This window comes from Dermochelys coriacea, chromosome 5, assembly GCF_009764565.3.
Source record: "Dermochelys coriacea isolate rDerCor1 chromosome 5, rDerCor1.pri.v4, whole genome shotgun sequence".
In the NCBI taxonomy this organism is placed as follows: domain Eukaryota; kingdom Metazoa; phylum Chordata; order Testudines; family Dermochelyidae; genus Dermochelys; species Dermochelys coriacea.
Window position 1 is genome coordinate 42,979,279 of NC_050072.1, and position 21,279 is coordinate 43,000,557.

At 39.3% G+C, this 21,279-nt stretch overlaps 1 protein-coding gene across 22 annotated transcripts in view; it reads left to right on the forward strand.

The window, feature by feature from the left end:
- ERBIN (erbb2 interacting protein) overlaps positions 1 to 21,279 on the forward strand; it is a 214,643-nt gene that overhangs the window by 80,936 nt on the left and 112,428 nt on the right. For all 22 annotated transcript variants that reach the window (XM_038402361.2, XM_038402369.2, XM_043514174.1 and 19 more), the window contains 2 exons: positions 1,128 to 1,325; positions 6,252 to 6,369. In XM_038402361.2, the coding sequence (XP_038258289.1) occupies positions 1,137 to 1,325; positions 6,252 to 6,369 (307 nt within the window). In that variant the 5' untranslated portion in view covers positions 1,128 to 1,136. The remainder of the gene's footprint in view (positions 1 to 1,127; positions 1,326 to 6,251; positions 6,370 to 21,279) is intronic.

Genomic DNA, 21,279 nt, shown 5'->3' on the forward strand with positions numbered 1-21,279 from the left:
AAAAGATGACTATACAAAGCCCTATTTTAATACTGCTGGAATTTTGTTGTAATAATTATTCAGTAAGGAACTCTGACAGCCTGCCATCTACAAAAGGCTGCTTTTCCACCCTTTCATGATAGATGGAAATTCAGGCATTATAATAGTACTAACACTCATGCATGAGTTAAATAAAATTTGGAATGTAAGGCACCCCCAAAAAGAGTTCCAGATGAGCGAAGTGTAATTTGGAATATGTAGCAGACTAGATATTCACAGAATCAAATTTGTAGCTGCATAAATTCAAAGGTGGAACATAGATTGCAGTTACCCTTTGCACTGCCAAAAAAAAAAAAAAAGTTGGGTTCATTGTTTTCCATCAAAATCTTTTTCCTATTGCCTATTCATTTACTTTTAAGAAGTAAAACCAATGTTTAATGGCTTTTTTGGTAAAATCTGTATTTTGAAGCTTTCCAGACTGCAGGTGGAATTGCAGAAAATGAATATAGTTCCTGTGTCTGAGCACCTTTTTAAAAGTTTTTCTTAATAGTGCAATTTTTAGTGGCAGGCACGATCGTAGTTGGATCAATTTACAGAAACCATACTGGTTCATTTTCTATGTTCTACTTTTTGAATGAGGGTGCAGAATCGGAGAAATGTATGGCTAGAAGGGACCTCAAGATCATTTTGTCATCCCAACAGGTATTTGTCTAACTTGTTCTTTAAAACCTCCAGTGATGGAGATTCCACAACCTCCTTTGGAAGCCCAATCCAATACTTAACCATAGTTTGAAAGGTTTTCCTAATATAAAATATAAAAATACCTCTTATAAGAAATGTCTACTTACTTTTCTAGGAACTAAAGCATAATGATCCTGAGAAAGTGAAACTTTGCTGTAAGAAGCAGAGGTTTCAGTTTGATACTCTTTTTCACTTTAAAAAAAAAAAAAAAAGTAAAAATTTATACCCTGATTTTCTCCACTGCCAAGCAGCCACAGTATCTTTTCCTTCAATGGAAGTTACAGGTGTTCTGCAGTCCTTAAAATGTAAAAATTCTAAACTTGGCATCTAATAAGCTGTTGAGGGGAAAAAATATTTTAGTTTCTCGAAGTCTAAAGATATTTCAGAAACCTCATTTTTGTTTACAGTGCCTGAAAATGACAACAAAGCGGAACTTGTTTGTGCGGTTGGTGCCATGCCGCTGTCTACGTGGAGAAGAAGAAACTGTCACTGCACTGGATTATTCTCACTGCAGCCTGGAACAAGTGCCAAAAGAGATATTTACCTTTGAAAAGACCTTGGAAGAACTCTATTTAGATGCAAATCAGATTGAGGAGCTTCCAAAGGTATGGTGTTTGAGGTTTGGTTTTTTGTGAGGTGTATTAACCCTGTTACTTTACTTCATCTATATTATACAGCAGTGGAGTAATAATTCTAAAAATCTGTTGTCATTGAGGGCTCTTGTAGGTGACCAACTTCCATTTTCAGCTCACCAGTTTAAACTTCTTAATATGTAACTGAAGACTTCATTGTTTTTGCTTCTTTTCATCTTCATCACCAGTATATGGAAAATTAGATCATTATCCTGCCTGAATCATTGTTGAATGTTACTTTGCTAGGTTCTTTAAAGGTTGACTATTTTTCACATTTATAGCTTTTGTAACCATTGGAAGTCCAAGCAATTGAAACCAATGAGGACGTTATTCAGTTTCTTGTTTATCCCAAATAGGATAGGAGCTTACAGTTAATTAAGCCCACTGGACTTCAGTGGGAGCAGTTAAGCCAACGCTACTACTAATACTACTACTAAGAGCTTGTCTACCCTTACCGGAGGATTGACGAGCAGCAATCGATGCATTGGCGGTCGATTTAGCGGGTCTAGTGACGCTCTCCTGTCAACTCCTGTGTGCATAAGTAGATCTAAGCTATGCCAATTTGAATTACGCTATTCACATAAGTCAGATTGCGTAGCTTAGATTGAATTTCCCCTGTAGTGTAGACAAGGCCTAAGTCAAGATATTGTTTTTGTCAACTGTCCAAACTGAGAATTCTCTACCTTTTAAGTAGGAATAGATGTTAATAGCAACTTGATGTTCTACAGGTCTTCAAAAGGCAGAAGTGACTGTTACGATGATGTCGTCCGACTTCCTGTATATCACAGGTTATAGAATGTCTCCAAAAATAATTTTTAGAGCATATCTTTTAGAAAAACATCCAATCTTGATTTTTTTGTTAAATTATTAGTGATGAAGAATCCACATAATCCTTGGTAAATTGTTCCAATGCTTTCTTATTCTCACTGTTTAAAAATGCATGCCCCATTTCTAGTCTAAATTTGTCTAGCTTCAACTTGCAGCTGTTGGATGGTGTTATACCTTCCTCTGCTAGATTGAAGAGCCCATTATTAAATATGGGGGAAGACCATGTGACATAGTGATCTAATGAATACATTTATAGATTCAAAAGGGACCAGTATATCACAGGCAGTTAAATTCACTCAGATACCCCCTGTATTACAGCCAATAACTTTGTTCTTGACTAATGCATATCTTCCAAACGGTCTTGATTTTTGAAGACATAAGAGATGGAAAATCTACCACTTCCCTTGGTAGTTTGCTCCAGTGGTTAGTCATGTTCACTGTTAAAAATGTGTGCCTTATTTCCAGTTTAAATTTGTCTGGGTTCAGCTTTCAGACATTGGTTCTTGATAAGTCTTTGTCTGCTAGATTGAAGAGCTCTTTAGTACCTGGTATTTTGTCCCTGTGAAGACACATTGTAATCAAGTTTCCTTTCAATCTTTTTTATAAGGAAACAAATTAAGCTCTTTATAAGATTAAACTGCTGATGCTCTCACTATAAGGCGTTTTCTTCAGCTCTCAAATTTTTATGGCTCTTCTCAGCACCCTCTGAGTTTTTTTCCAATATGTGGATACTAGAATTGTATACAGTATTCCAGTATCTGTCTCACTAATGTGAACTGTGAATCATAGACTCAAATATTGAGAAAGGGAAAGGTAGAAGGAGATGCTCAGGAGGATTAAAAATAAATATATAAATAAAAATATGTCCCCAAAGAACTGACATAAGTTAGAAAAATTTCTTGGTAGCTGCATTGCACGTCTTCCAGCTAAAGAGAAAACCCCGAGAGTTGGAACCAATTTTTTAAGCTAGGCAGGCTTCTGCCTACATCAAGCTTACTCAATCTTTCAAGGCTGTAACAGACATGTGCCTAAGATAACCTCCCAAGCTAGCTAGATGTGTAAAATTTGAAAGTCACTTATGCTCCTAAGCGCTTAAATTACATGAAAGTGGGACTTAAGTTCCCAAGTTTAAAAAAAGTATCCTAAATTTTTAGGACTAGAGTAGGTTTTATCTACCATAGCTCCTTCCCCAGTAGGCTTTGACCAATGAGCCATATCCACTGGATTCAAAATGGAGTCTTCCAGCTAACATTAAACACTGAAGCTTCCTAAATCTGCAAAACAACTCAATTACCAGTACAGTTTCCTGGAGGTAAATCTGTTAGAAGAAAGGATAAATCATTCCTCCACAAGCATATCTTGTAGTTGGCTTCTACCTTCCTATTTTCCTTGGAACTTAGAGGACAGTTAACCATATAGTTTTTACACCAGCCAACTCTAATTGGCTTCACACTCCCAGTGATGGACCACTTATCAGAATACAGAAGATGAAAAAACAAAATTTTAAAACTTTTCCCTTTTGTAAACCTCTTCCCCACTGTCTGCCATACGTTTTTCATTCTTTTTACATGAAAAATTAGATAAATTTAGTATGCTTTTAAAAATCTATATAGCTGTTTGCTTGCAGGGATAAGTTTTTTGAGCACATTGTCTCACTGGAAATGGTAAGAAAAAGGAATGGCTCCAAAAGATGTATGCCAACCAAAGCACCTATCCAGTACATTACCCAAGGAAATCCAACTAATGAAAGCATTGATGGTGCAAGCTAGTTGATTTGTAACAGGTCCATATTTCTGAAGAAAAGGTACTGTGTCACTACACAGGATAGAGTTTATTCTCTTGAATAATTCATCGTCCAAACTTATGGTTTGGGTGTTATGTGAATATCCGATTCCTGGGACTAGTTCCATGGTTTGTGGTTGAAATAATGGTTTATTATGTAAGCAATGCAATCCAGTGACTTCTCACTCATATTCATGGCAGTTGTGGCGTCACTAAAAAGTTAAAGTAAATCTTATCTATTCCAACCACATTCTCACCGTTTGGCCAGTTCTTCCTCAGAATTCTGTTTAAACATAAGTTGGGGGAAAATGTTGCAAAAGAGATCATGATAATGAGTTGTGACTTCAGCACCAGTGTTATGCGCTATTTAATGACAGATGACAATATTAATCTTCGGAGGAATTATTGTGCATGGACAATGGATTATCTCTGGCCTACCTGTCATCTCCTCCTATTTGCTATCAAAACATTGACCCTTGCCTCTGATCCTCAGATTGTCTTGGCTGCCCATTTTATAAAGTTTTCCAACAGGCATTGTCCTGCTTTCTCCCATGTGGGAAGAACTCCCCATAAATACCTACGAAAACACTTGGTAGTCCTTCAAATTCTTCCTTAAAACTCTGCTTTGCTGTGATATGTACAAAAACCTTGACAGTGTTTAGGCAGCCAGAGTGCTGTGACCACTGCTTAACATGCTGGTCAGCATCATTCCTTTATTTCCTTGTGCTTTCCCCCTCAACTTTATCTCTTTCTATTCACCAGCTGTCTCTTGTCTTATAGTTCGATTGCAAGCACTTTGGGGTAGGGGCCATCTTTTCATTCCATGTTTTGTACAGTGCCTAGCAAAATGGGGCTCTGGCTCTAGTCACTACTCCAATACAAATAATTTTTGTTAATATTGTTGTTAATGTTTACAGATGCCATTGGCTGTCTAGTCTCTTAAATTAACCCATGCATATATATGCACAGTCAGACTATCCTGCTGGTCTGGATAACTTCAAAATGTTAATCATTCCCCCCCCCCACACACACACACACACTCTGTTAAACTTCTTTAGAATTGCCTTTTAAGGGAGGGGAAAATAAGGAGGCTGCATAATTTTAGATTTATTTTAAATATATTCCATTTAGATGAATTTCATCCCTTTTTTAAAAAATAACACCCACCTATGTGGGTGTTAAAGCTTGTGTTCCAAAATGGATGGTTTTAAATGCAGACTACAGTTGTATTTATTTGTGGAAGCACGTGTAGTTGCTGTAGAAGAGGGGAATGTTGTTGTTGCTGTTTAGCGCTTTTATTTTTGGAACTCTGGTCTTATCAGCACTAGTAGAGAGTGCACGCTGCTAATTTAGCAGACCTTGATGTTACTCATAGAGAGAGATCACAGGCACAGTTTGGTGACAAAGGTGCTTGGCCAGATTTATTGCCCTTAAGGCACAGTTCTAACAAGATGCACAACTTGCCATATTCATTAACACATGAGTGTACTAAGGCAAGGAGCAGCTCAGTTATCAGGAATTTTTGCTATCCCCTCGGCGACACAAAGGGTTATGGTGAGATACCCTGACATTTATAGACTGAGATAAACAACTTGGGTACCACTCCGTGTTTCATGACATTGGTTTGTTATCTCCACTTGTTTCTGATATCTTGGACAAAACATTTCTATTTATTCATCTTATTTTGTACTAGTTTGGGGTATATTTGTACTAGCCTTCTAAAATATATTTATGTAAATATTCAATGCCTAGTACACTAGCAACAACTTGGCCAAGTGTGTGTAACAAACAGTGAACTTGTAAGCATTTACTTTAATACATGGCCTGACTGCTTTACAGCCTCTGATGCACGCCCCAAATTTTGCGCCAGAGCCAGTGCTCCAGGTGCATGCACGTGCTCTCTCGCTCTCTTCCCCCCACCCCCCACAATTGCTTCTGCTTTTTTATTTATAGGTTTGAGAATTGTCAGGCATTTTGACTCTGAAAAGTGAATGTTAGTATTCCTCATTAGTACATATTAGCTCTTGTTAATGATTTCTGAAGCATTGGAAGACGTTTGTAGAGAGCATCTAACATAAATGTTTGCCATGTTTTCCTGGCTCTGGACAGTTACAGCTTTTCACTGATGCTCATTTTGTAATTCAGTAATTCACTACATTTAAAACAAAAATTGTTTCACAAATATCCTGACTTTTTAGTGAGAAGGTCAGAAGTTAAAAAGAATTAAAAACAAAAGACGTATAAAGAAAACAGAGAGATGCTCAGTCACTTTTTTCTTTGTTTCAATAGCAACTTTTTAACTGTCAATCCCTGCACAAGCTGAGTTTGCCAGACAATGACCTAACAACATTGCCAGCATCCATTGCAAATCTCATTAACCTCAGGGAACTGGATGTCAGCAAGAATGGTAAGTTTTTATTTGTTGTTACATTTTAGAGGAACGAAAGGGCAAAACAAGTATGAATATACAGAATCACAGAGGCAACTATTACTTTCAGAAAAGATTTGTTTTAATATTAAATATAAATCACCAATCTAAGTGACTGTCAAACTTACTGTATGGAAAAACATGTTGATTGTAATATGTCTGTGAGACATTTGTTATTTTCAGAGGTATCAAAAATAAAATAAACTGTTTAGTTTGAAGTTCAGTACAAAAAAAAATTGATAGGGGAATGAAATAGACACCGATCCTGCAAACTTAAACATACACATACTGAACTGCACTACCTTGAGTAGGCCCATTTATTTTAAGTGGCCTAGTTGCAAAGTATATGCATGATTGTTTATGGGATCGGGGCTGTAAGTAGCAGTCTGAAGTCTGAAATACTGAGATCCAAATTTTGTGACTGGTAACAGGCAGAGAATAACCAGGAGCTCGTAATAATTATCATTATTGGCTTACTGTATATTTTTTTCAGCAGTGGATTCCATTTGCTGAATCCAAATAGAAATGGTTTATTTTGCTTAATAGTAATAAAAATAACTGCTGAACACAGCTAATTCTTAGTGTAATAGGAAAGTCAGAAATTTGAATGTTCTTGATTTGAGTTTTTGATTTTTAAAGTATTTATTTTAAGGGTTTTTTTTTGTTGTTTTGGTCAGATTGGTAGTTTTGGGCTAACAGGAGCAAATTCAAACATTTCATATCGTCAGGGCCAGATTAACGCAGGAGCTTTAGGGGATGCAGCCTAGGCCCCAGGCTAAGGTGGGTCCCAGCGCAGCAGGGCTCAGGCAGGCTGCCTGCATGCCGTGGCCCCACGTGCTCCTGGAAGTGGTTGACTGCTGGCATGTCTCTGCGGCCCCTGGCAGAGGAGATGGCTATGTGCACTGCCCCAGTACCGTCCCCACAGATCCCATGGGCTGGGAACCGGCCAATGGGAGCTACGCTTGCAGGCGCAGGTAGCACAGAGACACGCTGTCCCCTCCCCCCAGGGGCGCGCAGAGATGTGCCAGCAGCCGGCCGCTTCTGGGAGAGGTGTGGGGCTATGGCAGGTAGGTAGGTAAGCAGCCTGCCTGCCCGCCTAAGCCCTGCTGCGCTGCCTGGCGGGAGCCGCCTGTGGTAAGCACCTCCCGGCCGGAGCCTGCACCTCGCACCCCCTCCTGCCCCCCATCCTGCTGCCCCAGGTCCAAATCCCTGCCTGCACCCCTCACCCTCTCATGCACCCCAACACTCTGCCCCAGCCTGGAGCCCCCTCCTGTGCCCAAACTTCCTCCCAGAAAGAAACTAACATAACAGCTGGTCTAAGGTAAGAAGTAGGCTATTTTGAATTAATTTAACTGTATTCTACATGTTTTAAGACTGAAATGTAATCACAGAATGGCTTTGTTAATTAAAAGGCAAGTTTAGTATAGTGTTAATAGCCTCGATGCCATAATTGTGGTGATTTTGTTTTAAATTAGGAAAAAGACTTTTATATAGGGGTCCCATAAAATCTAATAGCCCTGGGCCCACAGGAGAGTTAATCTGGCCCTGCAGACTTGTTTATAGAAAAAAGTGGTGTGCCTGATCAGAAACTAAGTTGCTGCAGAATACAGTACAGTATCACCTCATTAATTCACTTTAATGATGGGAGACCAATTGCAGATTAACATACTTTGCCTTAATTAATATTCTCATACAATGCATAACAATTTAAAAAAATTCATTACAACAGGAGGTTGGATTTACCACAATCACAGTGAAGTTTTCTCAGCTTGGATTAATGGTTTTGTTTGAAAACTATTAACATTCAAAGCCTGAGCAAAGTTTTGTTGCCTTTCTAGGGAATGAAGAAAATCATTTGTTATCCAAGAGGTATTATAGGAAAATAGCTGTTCTCTACAAGATTTTTCAACCTGGAGGCCTCCTAGTATTGTTTAGTAGTGTATTTCTGCTATCGTCATCAGTTTCTGCTATTAAAGAGCACAATTTCCAGACAATCTTGAATCCATATTATAGGTTCCGCGCATGTAATTTAATCTGAAGTTTGGCATTCAAAGAGGTAAAACTAAAGGATATAGAATGTTTATTATAATATGCAAATATAGCCAAATAGAAGGATAAAATTGATGTTATGCATATGAAGCCTGCTATGAAAATTGTAGATGTCTGTTTTGTACATATCATCTTTCTTGAATGTCTGTAATAAAGTCTAGAGTTCTAAAGAAAGGAGAGATCCAAGTGTCAGATTAGTCATGTTAATGAGTATTCTGTATATTTAACCTAGTTATTTCTGCACAATTCCATAGTCTAATTGTGTCAAATTTATTGCTTTATTTGGACAACGTGTCCATTCATCCAGCTATGATTCCACAGAGTTACAAAGGGTTCCACTTTAAATAAAAATAATAATAATCTTGTTGTGGAAATATTGGTTTCCCCCTCATTGTCCTTTGTGACCAGCTTTATATTTGAGCTATTTTATTATATTTTCTAATGAACGCTGCATTTTTATTGCAATATAGTAACTTTATTATTATTATTATTATTATTATTCTGTTCCTGGTACAAGTGAATTAATATTGTTAACTAAATAAGACCATCCTTAAATACTTCCACTATGGCAAGAATTATAAGTTAAAAGAAGTGTTCTTCTGTCTAGCCTGAACTGCTGAAAGAAATAACTGTTTCCAGTATAGCAGTTATTAAATTATATTTAAAGGAATCAAAAGGTTTTCTTTGTTTTAGTTCTAGGGCTAGCAAATGCCTCAGCTCACAGACAAGGGGAAACTGATCAGTTACCAGCTGTAGAGAGTTGTCCTTCCAAAATAATGCAACCTTTAACTAAGCGTACAAAGATCTACTCAAACAATGTTTGTTACTGAGGCATAAAGTATTTTAAGGAGGCAGTTGCTGTATAATTTGGTATCTCAAACTGTGAAATAATTTTTTTTATATATTTTAATTGTTATGGGAGCAGTAGTAGCTACTTCATAGTTAGGATAGAAGTTAGCTTCCTATCATAAAACCTAATTTTCAATCACTCACCACAATTTGAACTCTTCCATCCCCAACCAAAAAATCCCCACCAATCTTCCTGAAATTTTACATGCTACATTTTATTCTCAGATAGACTTTTTCTAGGAAGCTTGGTAAAAGCCAGAAAAGGAGTTTGTCTCTTCCCTTTCATCCTGGCTGGTGAGATAAGGGATACTAGAGTTCCCTCCAGAGTGTGTGATGAATTTGAAGCTGTCCTAGGCTTTTCAATTTGCTATGTAAAGAAAGGGGAAATTCCTCCCCCCTCCGCCACCAATCACTCTTTTTCCCTAGCTGCAGTTACTGCAACAGGGGAAGTTCTGTTGTCTCCCCCTTGTATCCTCAAAGCTTATTCCTGGCAACTGGCTACATTTAGTTGTAAATAATAAACGTTTCAATGGTTATACCGACCAATGAGACTGAATCTTGTACAACCAAAAAATATGATTACAGTCAGTGATTTAAATTAAGGTTTCCTATCTTCTGATTTAAATCATTTAAATTCGGGATTGATGTAAAATTTTATTTTAAATGTACCCTAAGGCTAGGAGGCCCAAAATTTGATTTACTTGGAATAAGACAGCAGTCCAACATTCATCAACAGTCCTGATAGGACAAACCAGTATATATGTACAATTAAGACCAGACAAATTGGTAAGGAAAAAGATATTTCAAAACTTTCAAATAGTGCCTAAAAAGCTTTGTAAAATTTAGGCGGGGGTGGTGGTGGTGTGAAGGGGAATCTTGGTGTCCTCCAATAAACCATCACAAGGATAGTGTTTGGTGGATCATTAACATCATATGCATTCTGGGAGGCAGTGTTATTGGTTTTGCCAACTCTGGGTAAGTTCAAATAGGAATGGGTGAATCTAGTGGAGACTGAGATTTTGTGAACTTCATGAACTTAAAAAGTATCTTACAAATATACAAAATGTATATGAACTCCTTTTCTCCATATATATGTAGTGAAAACTACTATTCCACAGATAAAATTCAGTAAAATATTTATTCAGGCTCATAATGCAGGCCATCCTCCTATTGTGCATGTGTCTGGCAACAGTGGTGGTATTTTCTTCCCTGTGCCTGCCATGGCAATTCTGAGACACGATGCTACCCTAATGTAGGCCAAGATTCAGCAAAGCACTTAGTCAGGTGTCTGCTTAAATGCCTTGGTGAATTGGGATCTCATTTTACTTGTATCTGTAATTCTTCCACCCACTGAGAAGCAGGCAGTGATTAATTTTGTCACAGATTATTATAATTGATCCATCTGTATTTAATGTTTTCAACGTTTTGCTAAAATGAAATGTTTTCTTGAGACAGAGTGTAATTGAAGTTACAGAGAATGGGCTAACGCACATCCCTAACTGTGAAGGCACAATGAAAAATTAGGTGAGGCATGAGCAATTAAAATAACACACAGTTATTGATGCTATATTTTTAATTTATATTTTATAATGGTTGAATGTTTGTACAGCACCTAGCCCAATAAAGCCCTGATGCTTACTGGGATAAACAAAACACAGACCCTGCAGTTAGAGCCTAGACTAACAGTAACATACAAACAACATATAAGCAAAATATTGTCATAGTTACATATATTGGATTTCCCCAAGCCATTATTTCTCTCTTCCCCCATCCCTCCAGAACTGCCCTGGCCCGCTTCTCTATCCAGGGGCCTTACCCAACTATCTCTACCAGTGCGAATCCAGCATGTCCTCCTTCCACTCTGCAAATCCCACATATATTTTACTTTTGTTCTTAACCCTTCCGATTTTGTTACTGCTACTTTTTGGTTTCTTCTAATGCATTAAGTCTCGCTCTTTTTCTTTAAATGTCCCTCTAATCACCAGAAAAATGCTTTTTACCCACTTCTACTTTCAGATATAGTTCAGTTCAGTTTTGCATGTAGACATCAGAGATTCTGAAAGCAACCTGAATGTCCTGAGTCTCTGATGGCATGACATTCCCCATGCTCTGCTGTTGCTGCAGCTGCCATTGCCTCTGTCTCTGCCCTCCTCGGGGAGAAAGGACCTTATGAGTAACATATCTTGTCATTGCCAGTTTCATTGCACAGTGACTCAGTGTCTCCATCCAAAATACACTTGAGTAATTAAATTTTGTTCAGTTCACTTTCAAAAAAATCATATGCTAATGTTTAGGGCGCAATCTGGATCTTGGTCTCTTGTATTATTTTTGTGTGAGGGATAAAGGTATTAATTTAGGATTAGAGCCAAGGAGTTCCTAAATGATTTCTCAATGTCCATTAAAATTGAGTGAGGATTTTGTGACCCATGTTGTTGTTTTTGAAATAAATACCAGCTGTATGGTTTTTTGGTTTTATTGTGTAATTAGTAAAAACAAATATAGTCACTTAAACTTGTCACTAAAACTAAATACTAAAAATATTTCTATTTATTTAAGAATTAGCAATACAATTAGCGAATTGGAGCTACAATTGAAATTGAGTGAATAAATCAACCAATTGATGACCATATGGAATGGATTCAGCAACTGTCCAAAGCATTAAATTAACACAATCAAGATTTAAATCATGAAGTTAGCGTAAGACTTGATTAACTGGTATCACTGGAAACTTAAGGAGACACCATCTACTTCCCTGCCCTGGGAAGTAGTGCTGAGTTCCCTTCAAAGCTGCATATTACCAGGTGACTCTCACCATTGACTCTTTCCCCATCTGATTTATTCACTGTGATACAGGGTGGTTGACCACCTCTGTATGCCCCTTTATGGGCAGACTATGTGAGGTAATATCTTTTAGTGGACTAACTTGTGTCTCTTATGTCCTGGGACCGGCACAGCTATTGCATACAACAGTTTCTGCAACATTCTTATGGCCCAGGATAACACACAGTGCTTTGAAGTAGGATTTATTTAATCTAAATATACACATGCTATTTCTTTGATATTCACACACTCATTCACACTTTAAAAAGGAAAAATAAATAATATTGTGGATGTCTCAACTAAAGAAAAAGTGTTACTTAAAGGAGAAGTCTCTTCAGCTTGCATGGTCTTAGCTTCAGGGCTAGGACTGCAGTTCAAGGATCAGGATGTCATCTGGTTGGTATCTCATGCTGGTGGGCTTTCTTTGGCTCTTGGCTAGGCCAGCTGGCATGGCCTGTGAAGTCTTGGTCTCCGCTTTCCTTCAGCTAGCTTCAGGACATAAGACGCACCTTTTTCCCTGTTTACTTGGATCTTTAAGGTTGCAACTTCTGTGTTGCTCCACCCCATGACAACTCGCTGGAAATCTTAAGAGCAAATGGGGATTATAGGCCTGATACCCCAATAACATGATCCACTCCGAGTTGAGGGGTGAGCAAGCTGACTTTTAAATCGTCTGAAAAATGTTTTACTGACAGTTCTGTGATACCATATAGAGTACCACCAACTGCAAGTATAGGTGTCCTGATAATACAAAAAACATGGAATCAGTAGGGGATGATTTAGAAGTGTTGAAAAACACATCTCTTAAATTTGGGGTGCCAGTTAAGAGATGCAGCGGATTACATTCCTCCTTAGGCTTCTGCATGCTTTGTGGAGGATCAGTGGCTATTGTTGTTTGTTCTTGATCTTCACCCATACTTCCAGTCATGAATATTTTTACTCCGCATTTAAAAAAAATATTCTGGGCCTTGCTAGCAACATTGGGGAACTTTACTATTTTAGCTTGGTAAAAAGTCACTTCTTGGCAATAGAGCTATCTTAAGCAATACAATTAAAGGTTGTTACAAAAACTTCTGTTTTCTTGTGTAGGCTTACGTCAGATTGGCCTATTTATCTCACATCTGTCATGCTAAACATCTTCTCAGAATATACTTGTTAATGGATAATTTTGCAATCTAAGAGAAGGTGACCATGATTTGGTTTCCTAATAGTATTGAACTGGACAGGTGTTTAATATCCTTACGTGGTTCATTGAAGTATCAGCGCACACTTGCAGGCATGTAACGCTCTACCTTTAGCTGGATTTGCTGAACAGAAATCTGTCATTTCATCAAAGGTAGATTTTTGAAATTTTAAGTAGCAGGACTGCTAAGAAATGTACTGAAAAAACAAGGAAGTAGAAATTGTTGGAACAACTATGTTCTATGTAGTGCTTAACTGAACAAAAATGTTTGCTCTGCTAACACTTTTTTCTGTCCTTCAAGTGCACGCAAGTTCCTATCCTGTCACAGTGGGTCTTTTGTCAAGTTTTTTGGAAGCTAGAATATCTTGAATCTTGGGTCTGTTAGTGTTGCAAGCGCATAATGTGTCATTTTTAATATAACTTGTAATGTGAAGATCTTGACTACAAGATGTGGATCAAAGCAGTGTCCTGGCTTGAAGGGGGCTTGATGACCATCTGGACTAAACCTTGTTAAAGCTAGAAGCAGCAGTCCATACTATTATCATGCTATAGAATCAGTTGGGAGTCGGGGTCGGGAACTGCACCGGTTCAGAACCAAGACAGTCAGCTGAGGTAGAGTGAATGGAACAGAGGCAGAGCAAGAGATGACAGGAGCAGAGTGGCGACCAAGAACCAGGATCAGGAATGAGGCAAGATATCAGGAGCAAGGCTGGAGCTGGGAACTAAGAGCAAGGCAAGGTATCGGAAGCACACAGAAAAATCTGTTGCAGCAGCAAGCTGGGGATCCGCCTGGTTGCACAGACAACCTCTAGGCATTTTCCGTAGGCCTTAAATACTGTTCCTGGGTCACTCAGGAAATGCAGTAGGCACTGACAGGACATCTAGTCGTGCTCGAACCCTTAGGGCTCATAGACTGTCATTACCTCTTTGCCAGAGCTGTTGGGTGGTGGGGTCAACACAGCAGTTTGCACACCTGGGTTCCAGACCCATGGATCCTCAGATGTAATGTTTCAACTGGTCAGTCACTTTCTGAGATTGCTGGCATATAGGTAACATGGCAGTCAATCACAGAATCATAGAATTGTAGTGCTTTGAGACCTGAAGAGGTCACCTGGTTCAACCCTAAGCTGAGTCTGGATCAAGTATACCTTAACTATCCCTGACATGTGTTTCTCCAGCCTGTTCCTAGAAACCTCCAGTCATGGGGATTCCATAACCTCCCTTAAAAGCTTATTCCAGAGCTTAACTATCCTTATAGTTGAAAAGTCGGGCTGTCAAGCGGTTCAAAAAATGAATCGCAATAAATCGCATGATTTAAAAAAATTAATCCCGATTAATTGTGCTGTTAAACTATATTAGAAAACCATTTATTTAAATTTTTTGGATGTTTTCTACATTTTCAAATAACACAGAATACAAGTGTACAATACTCACTTTATATTTTTGATTACAAATATTTGCACTGTAAAAAACAAAAGAAAAACAAAACAAAACAAAAAATAGTATTTTTCAATTCTCTCAGAAGTACTGAAGTGCAGTCTCTTCATAATGAAAGTTGAACTTACACATATAGAATTATGTACAAAAATAACTGCATTCCAACAATGTAAAACTTTAGAGCCTACAAGTTCAATCAGTCCTACTTCTTGTTCAGCCAATCGCTCAGACAAACAAGTGTATTCACATTTGCGGGAGATAATGCTGCCCACTTCTTGTTTACTATGTCACCTAAAAGTCAAAACAGGCGTTTGCATGGCACTGTTGTAGCCAACGTCGCAAGATATTTGTCATGCTTCATCCACCATTCCAGAGGACATGTGTCCATGCTGATGACAGGTTCTGCTTAATAATGGTCCAAAGCAGTATGGACAGACACGTTCATTTTCATCATATGAGTCAGATGCCAACTGCAGAAGGTTGATTTTCTTTTTTGGTGGTTCAGGTTCTGTCGTTTCCGCATCGGCGTGTTGCTCTTTTTAGACTTCTGAAAGCATGCTCAACACTTCTGCCTTCTCAGATTTTGGAAGGCACTTCAGATTCTTAAACTTTGAGTTGAGTACTGTATCTTTAAGAATTTCACATTGGTAACTTCTTTGCATTTTTGTAAAATCTGCAGTGAAAGTTTTCTTAAAACGAACACATGCTGGGTCATCATACAAGACTGCTATAACATGAAATATAGGGCAGAATGCAGGCAAAACACAGCAGGAGACGTACAATTCTCCCCGAAGGAGCTCAGTCAAAAATTTAATTAACGTATTATTTTTTTAAATGAGCGTCATCAGCATGGAAGCATGTCCTCTGGAATGGCTGCCGAAGCATGAAGGGGCATACAAACGTTTAGCATATCTGGCACGTAAATAACTTGCAATGCCGGCTACAGAAGTCCCATGCGAACACTTATTCTCACTTTCAGGTGACATTGTAAATAAGAAGCAGGCAGCATTATCTCTCGTAAATGTAAACAAACTTTTTTCTCTTAGCGATTGGCTGAACAAGAAGTAGGACTCAGTAGATTCGTAGGCTCTAAAGTTTTACATTGTTTTGTTTTTGAGTGCAATTTTGTAAGAAAAAAATCTACATTTGTAAGTTGCACTTTCATGATAGAGAATGCATTATGGTACTTGTATGAGGTGAATTGAAAAATGCTATTTATTTTATCATTTTTACAGTGCAAACGTTTGTAATAAAAATGTGAGCACTGTACACTTCGTATTCTGTTTTAATTGAAATCAATGTTTGAAAATGTAGAAAAACATCCGAAGTATTTAATAAATTTCAATTGGTATTCTATTTAACAGTGCGATTAAAGCTGTGATTAATCACAGTAAATTTTTTTAATTGCGATTAATTTTTGAGTTAATTTCATGAGTTAACTGCGATTAATCGACAGCCCTATTAAAAAGATTTTCCTACTATCTAACCTAAATTTCTGTTTCAGCAGATTAAGCTGAGTACTTCTTGTCCTATCCTTCAGAGGACATGGAGAACAACTGATCACTTTAAATATCTTAAAGGCTGTTATAAAGATGTTATCAGATCCCTTTCTCCTCACCTCCCAACCTCCTCCTCATCTTTTCTCAAAACTAAACTTGCCCAGTTTAACGTTTCTTCAAGGTCAGGTATTCTAAACCTTTTATGAGGTTCATTCTGAAGATTTTATCCTTATGAGATTTGTTAAAGGCTTTGGGGTGAAATAGTACCATTTTCATTCTGTCCTTATTTAAATGTTTAGTGTGAATGGTGACAACGAAGCCAGTGAGCAAATAGACTGTCCTCATGACACTGGGGAAAAGGGCACTTAACTGCATGACTATGTTTTGTACAATTTAATATATATTGGGAATTTCCACAATAGAGAAATAGTGCACCATGGCTTTATGAAGCGAAAGTGACTCTATTTTTTTTCTTCTGTAGGAAATGGCATTAGATCTATAGCTGCCATCTGCTTTTTTCATGAGTGCAGAGCAGAGCATTTTCTCTGAAGAACGTTCATTACTTGTGTTTCAGCAATAGTAATGGAGAATGTAAAAAGATTTCAGCATGCATTACAAGTCAGTAGGTCATAGTGGTTGGGGACATCGGAGATGTGGCAGTAGAAAGAAGGGTGACACTGAGCTGCTGATCTTAAAGTATCATCATTATCACACTTATAGCTCTCTTCCTAGTATCAGATTTCCATATTGGATAGCAGGCTCTTCAGTGACGTTCCTAAAGATCTCTTCCTCGACTTATGCTTTTATGATGTGTACAAAATAGGATATACACCTCTACCCCGATATAACGCTGTCCTTGGAAGCCAAAAAATCTTACTACGTTATAGGTGAAACCGTGTTATATTGAACTTGCTTTCATCCACCGGAGTGTGCAGCCCCGTCCCCCGCCCCCCGAGTGCTGCTTCACTGCATTATATCCAAATGCATGTTATATCGGGTCACGTTATATCGGTAGAGGTGTACCAAGGTTCAGCTGTGCTGACTAAGACAGACACCATGCAGATGGGTTTTGTTGTTTGTTCTGAGGGCGCTGGACTCTTCTGTGGGCCTTATGAACAGGCAACATAACTGGCATAGCAGAAGATGCAATATTGTAGCAAGGTTTTGTTCCTTCATCACACTTGGATCTGAATTTCTATAATACATAAGGTTGTAGAGAATGTTGATGGCCTTCATAGGCTACGTCTGGCATGGGGTGGAGTATCAATTGAATTCCTTCAAGCTTAATAGAAGACAAGTTTGTATGAAATTAGCATCTTGCAGGACTGGGATCTGGGTAAGAGAGATCTTAAATTTTTTTGTGTAAGGACTAGATCTAAATTAATATTCTCTCAGGAAATGAAAAGTTGTAAATAGAGCCAATTTTTAACGTTTTAGGTGCAAAAAAATGTATTCTTGCTTAATATTTTTTTTGAGGTTTAAGCTCATCAGAATAAAAAATTAATTGTGCATGAATGCTGCTAAGCTCATCTCCAGAAGAATAATCAAGAGTAGCACTGCCTTGATGTACTATGTTTGATCCTCAATCCTTCAAATAGGTGCATGTGTGACTACAAATGAAAGAAAAGGAGTACTTGTGGCATCTTAGAGACTAACGCATTTATTTGAGCATAAGCTTCCGTGAGCTACAGCTCACTTCATCGGATGCATTTGGTGGAAAATACAGAGGGGAGATTGATGTACACACACAGAGAACATGAAACAATGGGTTTATCATACACACTGTAAGGAGAGTGATCACTTAAGATAAGCCATCACCAGCGGGGGGGGGGGGGGGGGGGGGAAGAGGAAAACTTTTAATGGTGACAAGCAAGGTTGGCTATTTCCAGCAGTTAACAAGAATATCTGAGGAACAGTGGGGTGGGGGGGAGATATAACATGGGGAAATAGTTTTACTTTGTGTAATGACTCATCCATTCCCAGTCTCTATTCAAGCCTAAGTTAATTGTATCCAGTTTGCAAATTAATTCCAATTCAGCAGTCTCTCGTTGGAGTCTGTTTTTGAAGCTTTTTTTGGTTGAAGGATAGCCACTCTCAGGTCTGTAATCGAGTGACCAGAGAGATTGAAGTGTTCTCCAACTGGTTTTTGAATGTTATAATTCTTGACGTCTGATTTGTGTCCATTTATTCTTTTACGTAGAGACTGTCCAGTTTGACCAATGTACGTGGCAGAGGGGCATTGCTGGCACATGATGGCATATATCACATTGGTAGATGCACAGGTGAATGAGCCTCTGATAATGTGGCTGACATCATAATCAAAAAGGCTGACAAAGGAGGTGCTGTCATCATCGTGAATAGGTTGGAGTATGAACAAGAGGCTACTAGGCAGCTCTCCAACACCACTTTCTACAAGCCATTACCCTCTGATCCCACTGAGAGTTACCAAAAGAAACTACAGCATTTGCTCAAGAAACTCCTGAAAAAGCACAAGAACAAATCCGCACAGACACACCCCTAGAACCCCGACCTGGGGTATTCTATCTGCTACCCAAGATCCATAAACCTGGAAATCCTGGACGCCCCATCATCTCAGGCATTGGCACCCTGACAGCAGGATTGTCTGGCTATGTAGACTCCCTCCTCAGGCCCTACGTTACCAGCACTCCCAGCTATCTTCGAGACACCACTGACTTCCTGAGGAAACTACAGTCCATTGGTGATCTTCCTAAAAATACCTAAAAAAAAATCCATAGCCACTATGGATGTCGAAGCTCTCTACACCAACATTCCACACAAAGATGGACCACAAGCCATCAGGAACAGTATCCCCGATACTGTCACGGCTAATCTGGTGGGTGAACTTTGACTTTGTCCTCACCCATAATTATTTCACATTTGGGAACAATGTATACCTTCATATCAGCGGCACTGCAATGGGTACCCACATGGCCCCAAAGTATGCCAACATTTTTATGGCTGACTTAGAACAACGCTTCCTCAGCTCTCGTCTCCTAATGCCCCTACTCTACTTGCGCTACATTGATGACATCATCATCATCTGGACCCATGGAAAAGAAGCCCTTGAGGAATTCCACCATGATTTCAACAATTTCCATCCCACCATCTACCTGAGCCGGGACCAGTCCACACAAGAGATCCACTTCCTGGACACTACGGTGCTAATAAGCGATGGTCACATAAACAACACCCTATATCGGAAACTTACTGACCGCTATTCCAACCTACATGCCTCTAGCTTTCATCCAGATCATACCACACAATCCATTGTCTACAGCCAAGCTCTATAACCGCATTTGCTCCAACCCCTCAGACAGAGACACACACCTACAAGATCTCTACCATGCATTCCTACAACTACGATACCCACCTGCTGAAGTGAAGAAACAGATTGACAGAGCCAGAAGAGTACCCAGAAGTCACCTACTACAGGACAGGCCCAACAAAGAAAATAACAGAACGCCACTAGCCGTCACCTTCAGCCCCCAACTAAAACCTCTCCAACGCATCATCAAGGATCTACAACCTATCCTGAAGGACGACCCATCACTCTCACATATCTTGGGAGACAGGCCAGTCCTTGCTTACAGACAGCCCCCCAATCTGAAGCAAATACTCACCAGCAACCACACAACAGAACCACTAACCCAGGAACCTATCCTTGCAACAAAGCCCGTTGCCAACTCTGTCCACATATCTATTCAGGGGATACCATCATAGGGCCTAATCACATCAGCCATACTATCAGAGGCTTGTTCACCTGCGCATCTACCAATGTGATATATGCCATCATGTGCCAGCAATGCCCCTCTGCCGTGTACATTGGTCAAACTGGACAGTCTCTACGTAAAAGAATGAATGGACACAAATCAGACGTCAAGAATTATAACATTCAAAAACCAGTTGGAGAACACTTCAATCTCTCTGGTCACTCGATCACAGACCTAAGAGTGGCTATACTTCAAAAAAAAGCTTCAAAAACAGACTCCAACGAGAGACTGCTGAATTGGAATTAATTTGCAAACTGGATACAATTAACTTAGGCTTGAATAGAGACTGGGAATGGATGAGTCATTACACAAAGTAAAACTATTTCCCCATGTTATTTTTCCCCCCCACCCCACCCCACACTGTTCCTCAGATATTCTTGTTAACTGCTGGAAATAGCCTACCTTGCTTGTCACCATGAAAGGTTTTCCTCCTCCCCCCTCCCCCCCCCGCTGCTGGTGATGGCTTATCTTAAGTGATCACTCTCCTTACAGTGTGTATGTAGCTATAGCTTACGAAAGCTTATGCTCAAATAAATTTGTTAGTCTCTAAGGTGCCACAAGTACTCCTTTTCTTTTTGCGACTATAGACTAACACGGCTGCTATTCTGAAACCTTCAAATGAGACATGAACCCTCCTTCTCCCTTCCTCCCAACAAAAGTATGAGTGGCGTATTTTATAATTAAGGATACAATTCTGTGTCACAGGTCATGAATTCTGTGACTTTCCGGGATCTCTGTGACTACTTCTGGGAGCGGGCTGGGGTGGCTGGAACAGTGGCAACTGGAATAGCTGGTTAGCAGTCAGTCCTGAGAAGCTGGAATAGCTGGCTGGTGGCCAGACCCAGACCACCAGCTGGGGCTGCGTTACCCCCTGTGGGATTGGAGCAGCAGCAGTCAGCCCCTGTCGCGGGAGCAGTTGCAAGCCCCAGCAGTGCTCTGTTTGCCCTCCCTCCACTCCAGGGTATTTTTAATAAAAGTCAGGAACAGGTCGTGGGCTTTCATGAATTTTTGTTTATTGCCCTCAATCTGTCCCTGACTTTTACTAAAAATACCTGTGACAGAATCTTAATCTTATTTATAATCCCACTGCATTCAGTACCAGTACCCCTTCCTCCTTCCCCCCCCCCCCATTCTGTGACCAGCCATATACAAACAGGGAGGACCCAAATTGCTGGGATTATTACCAGTAAAGCAATTGTATCAATTGGCAGCATTTCTCAAGGGCTCAGAACATGAACTGATGGGACATACTGTTGGTGTC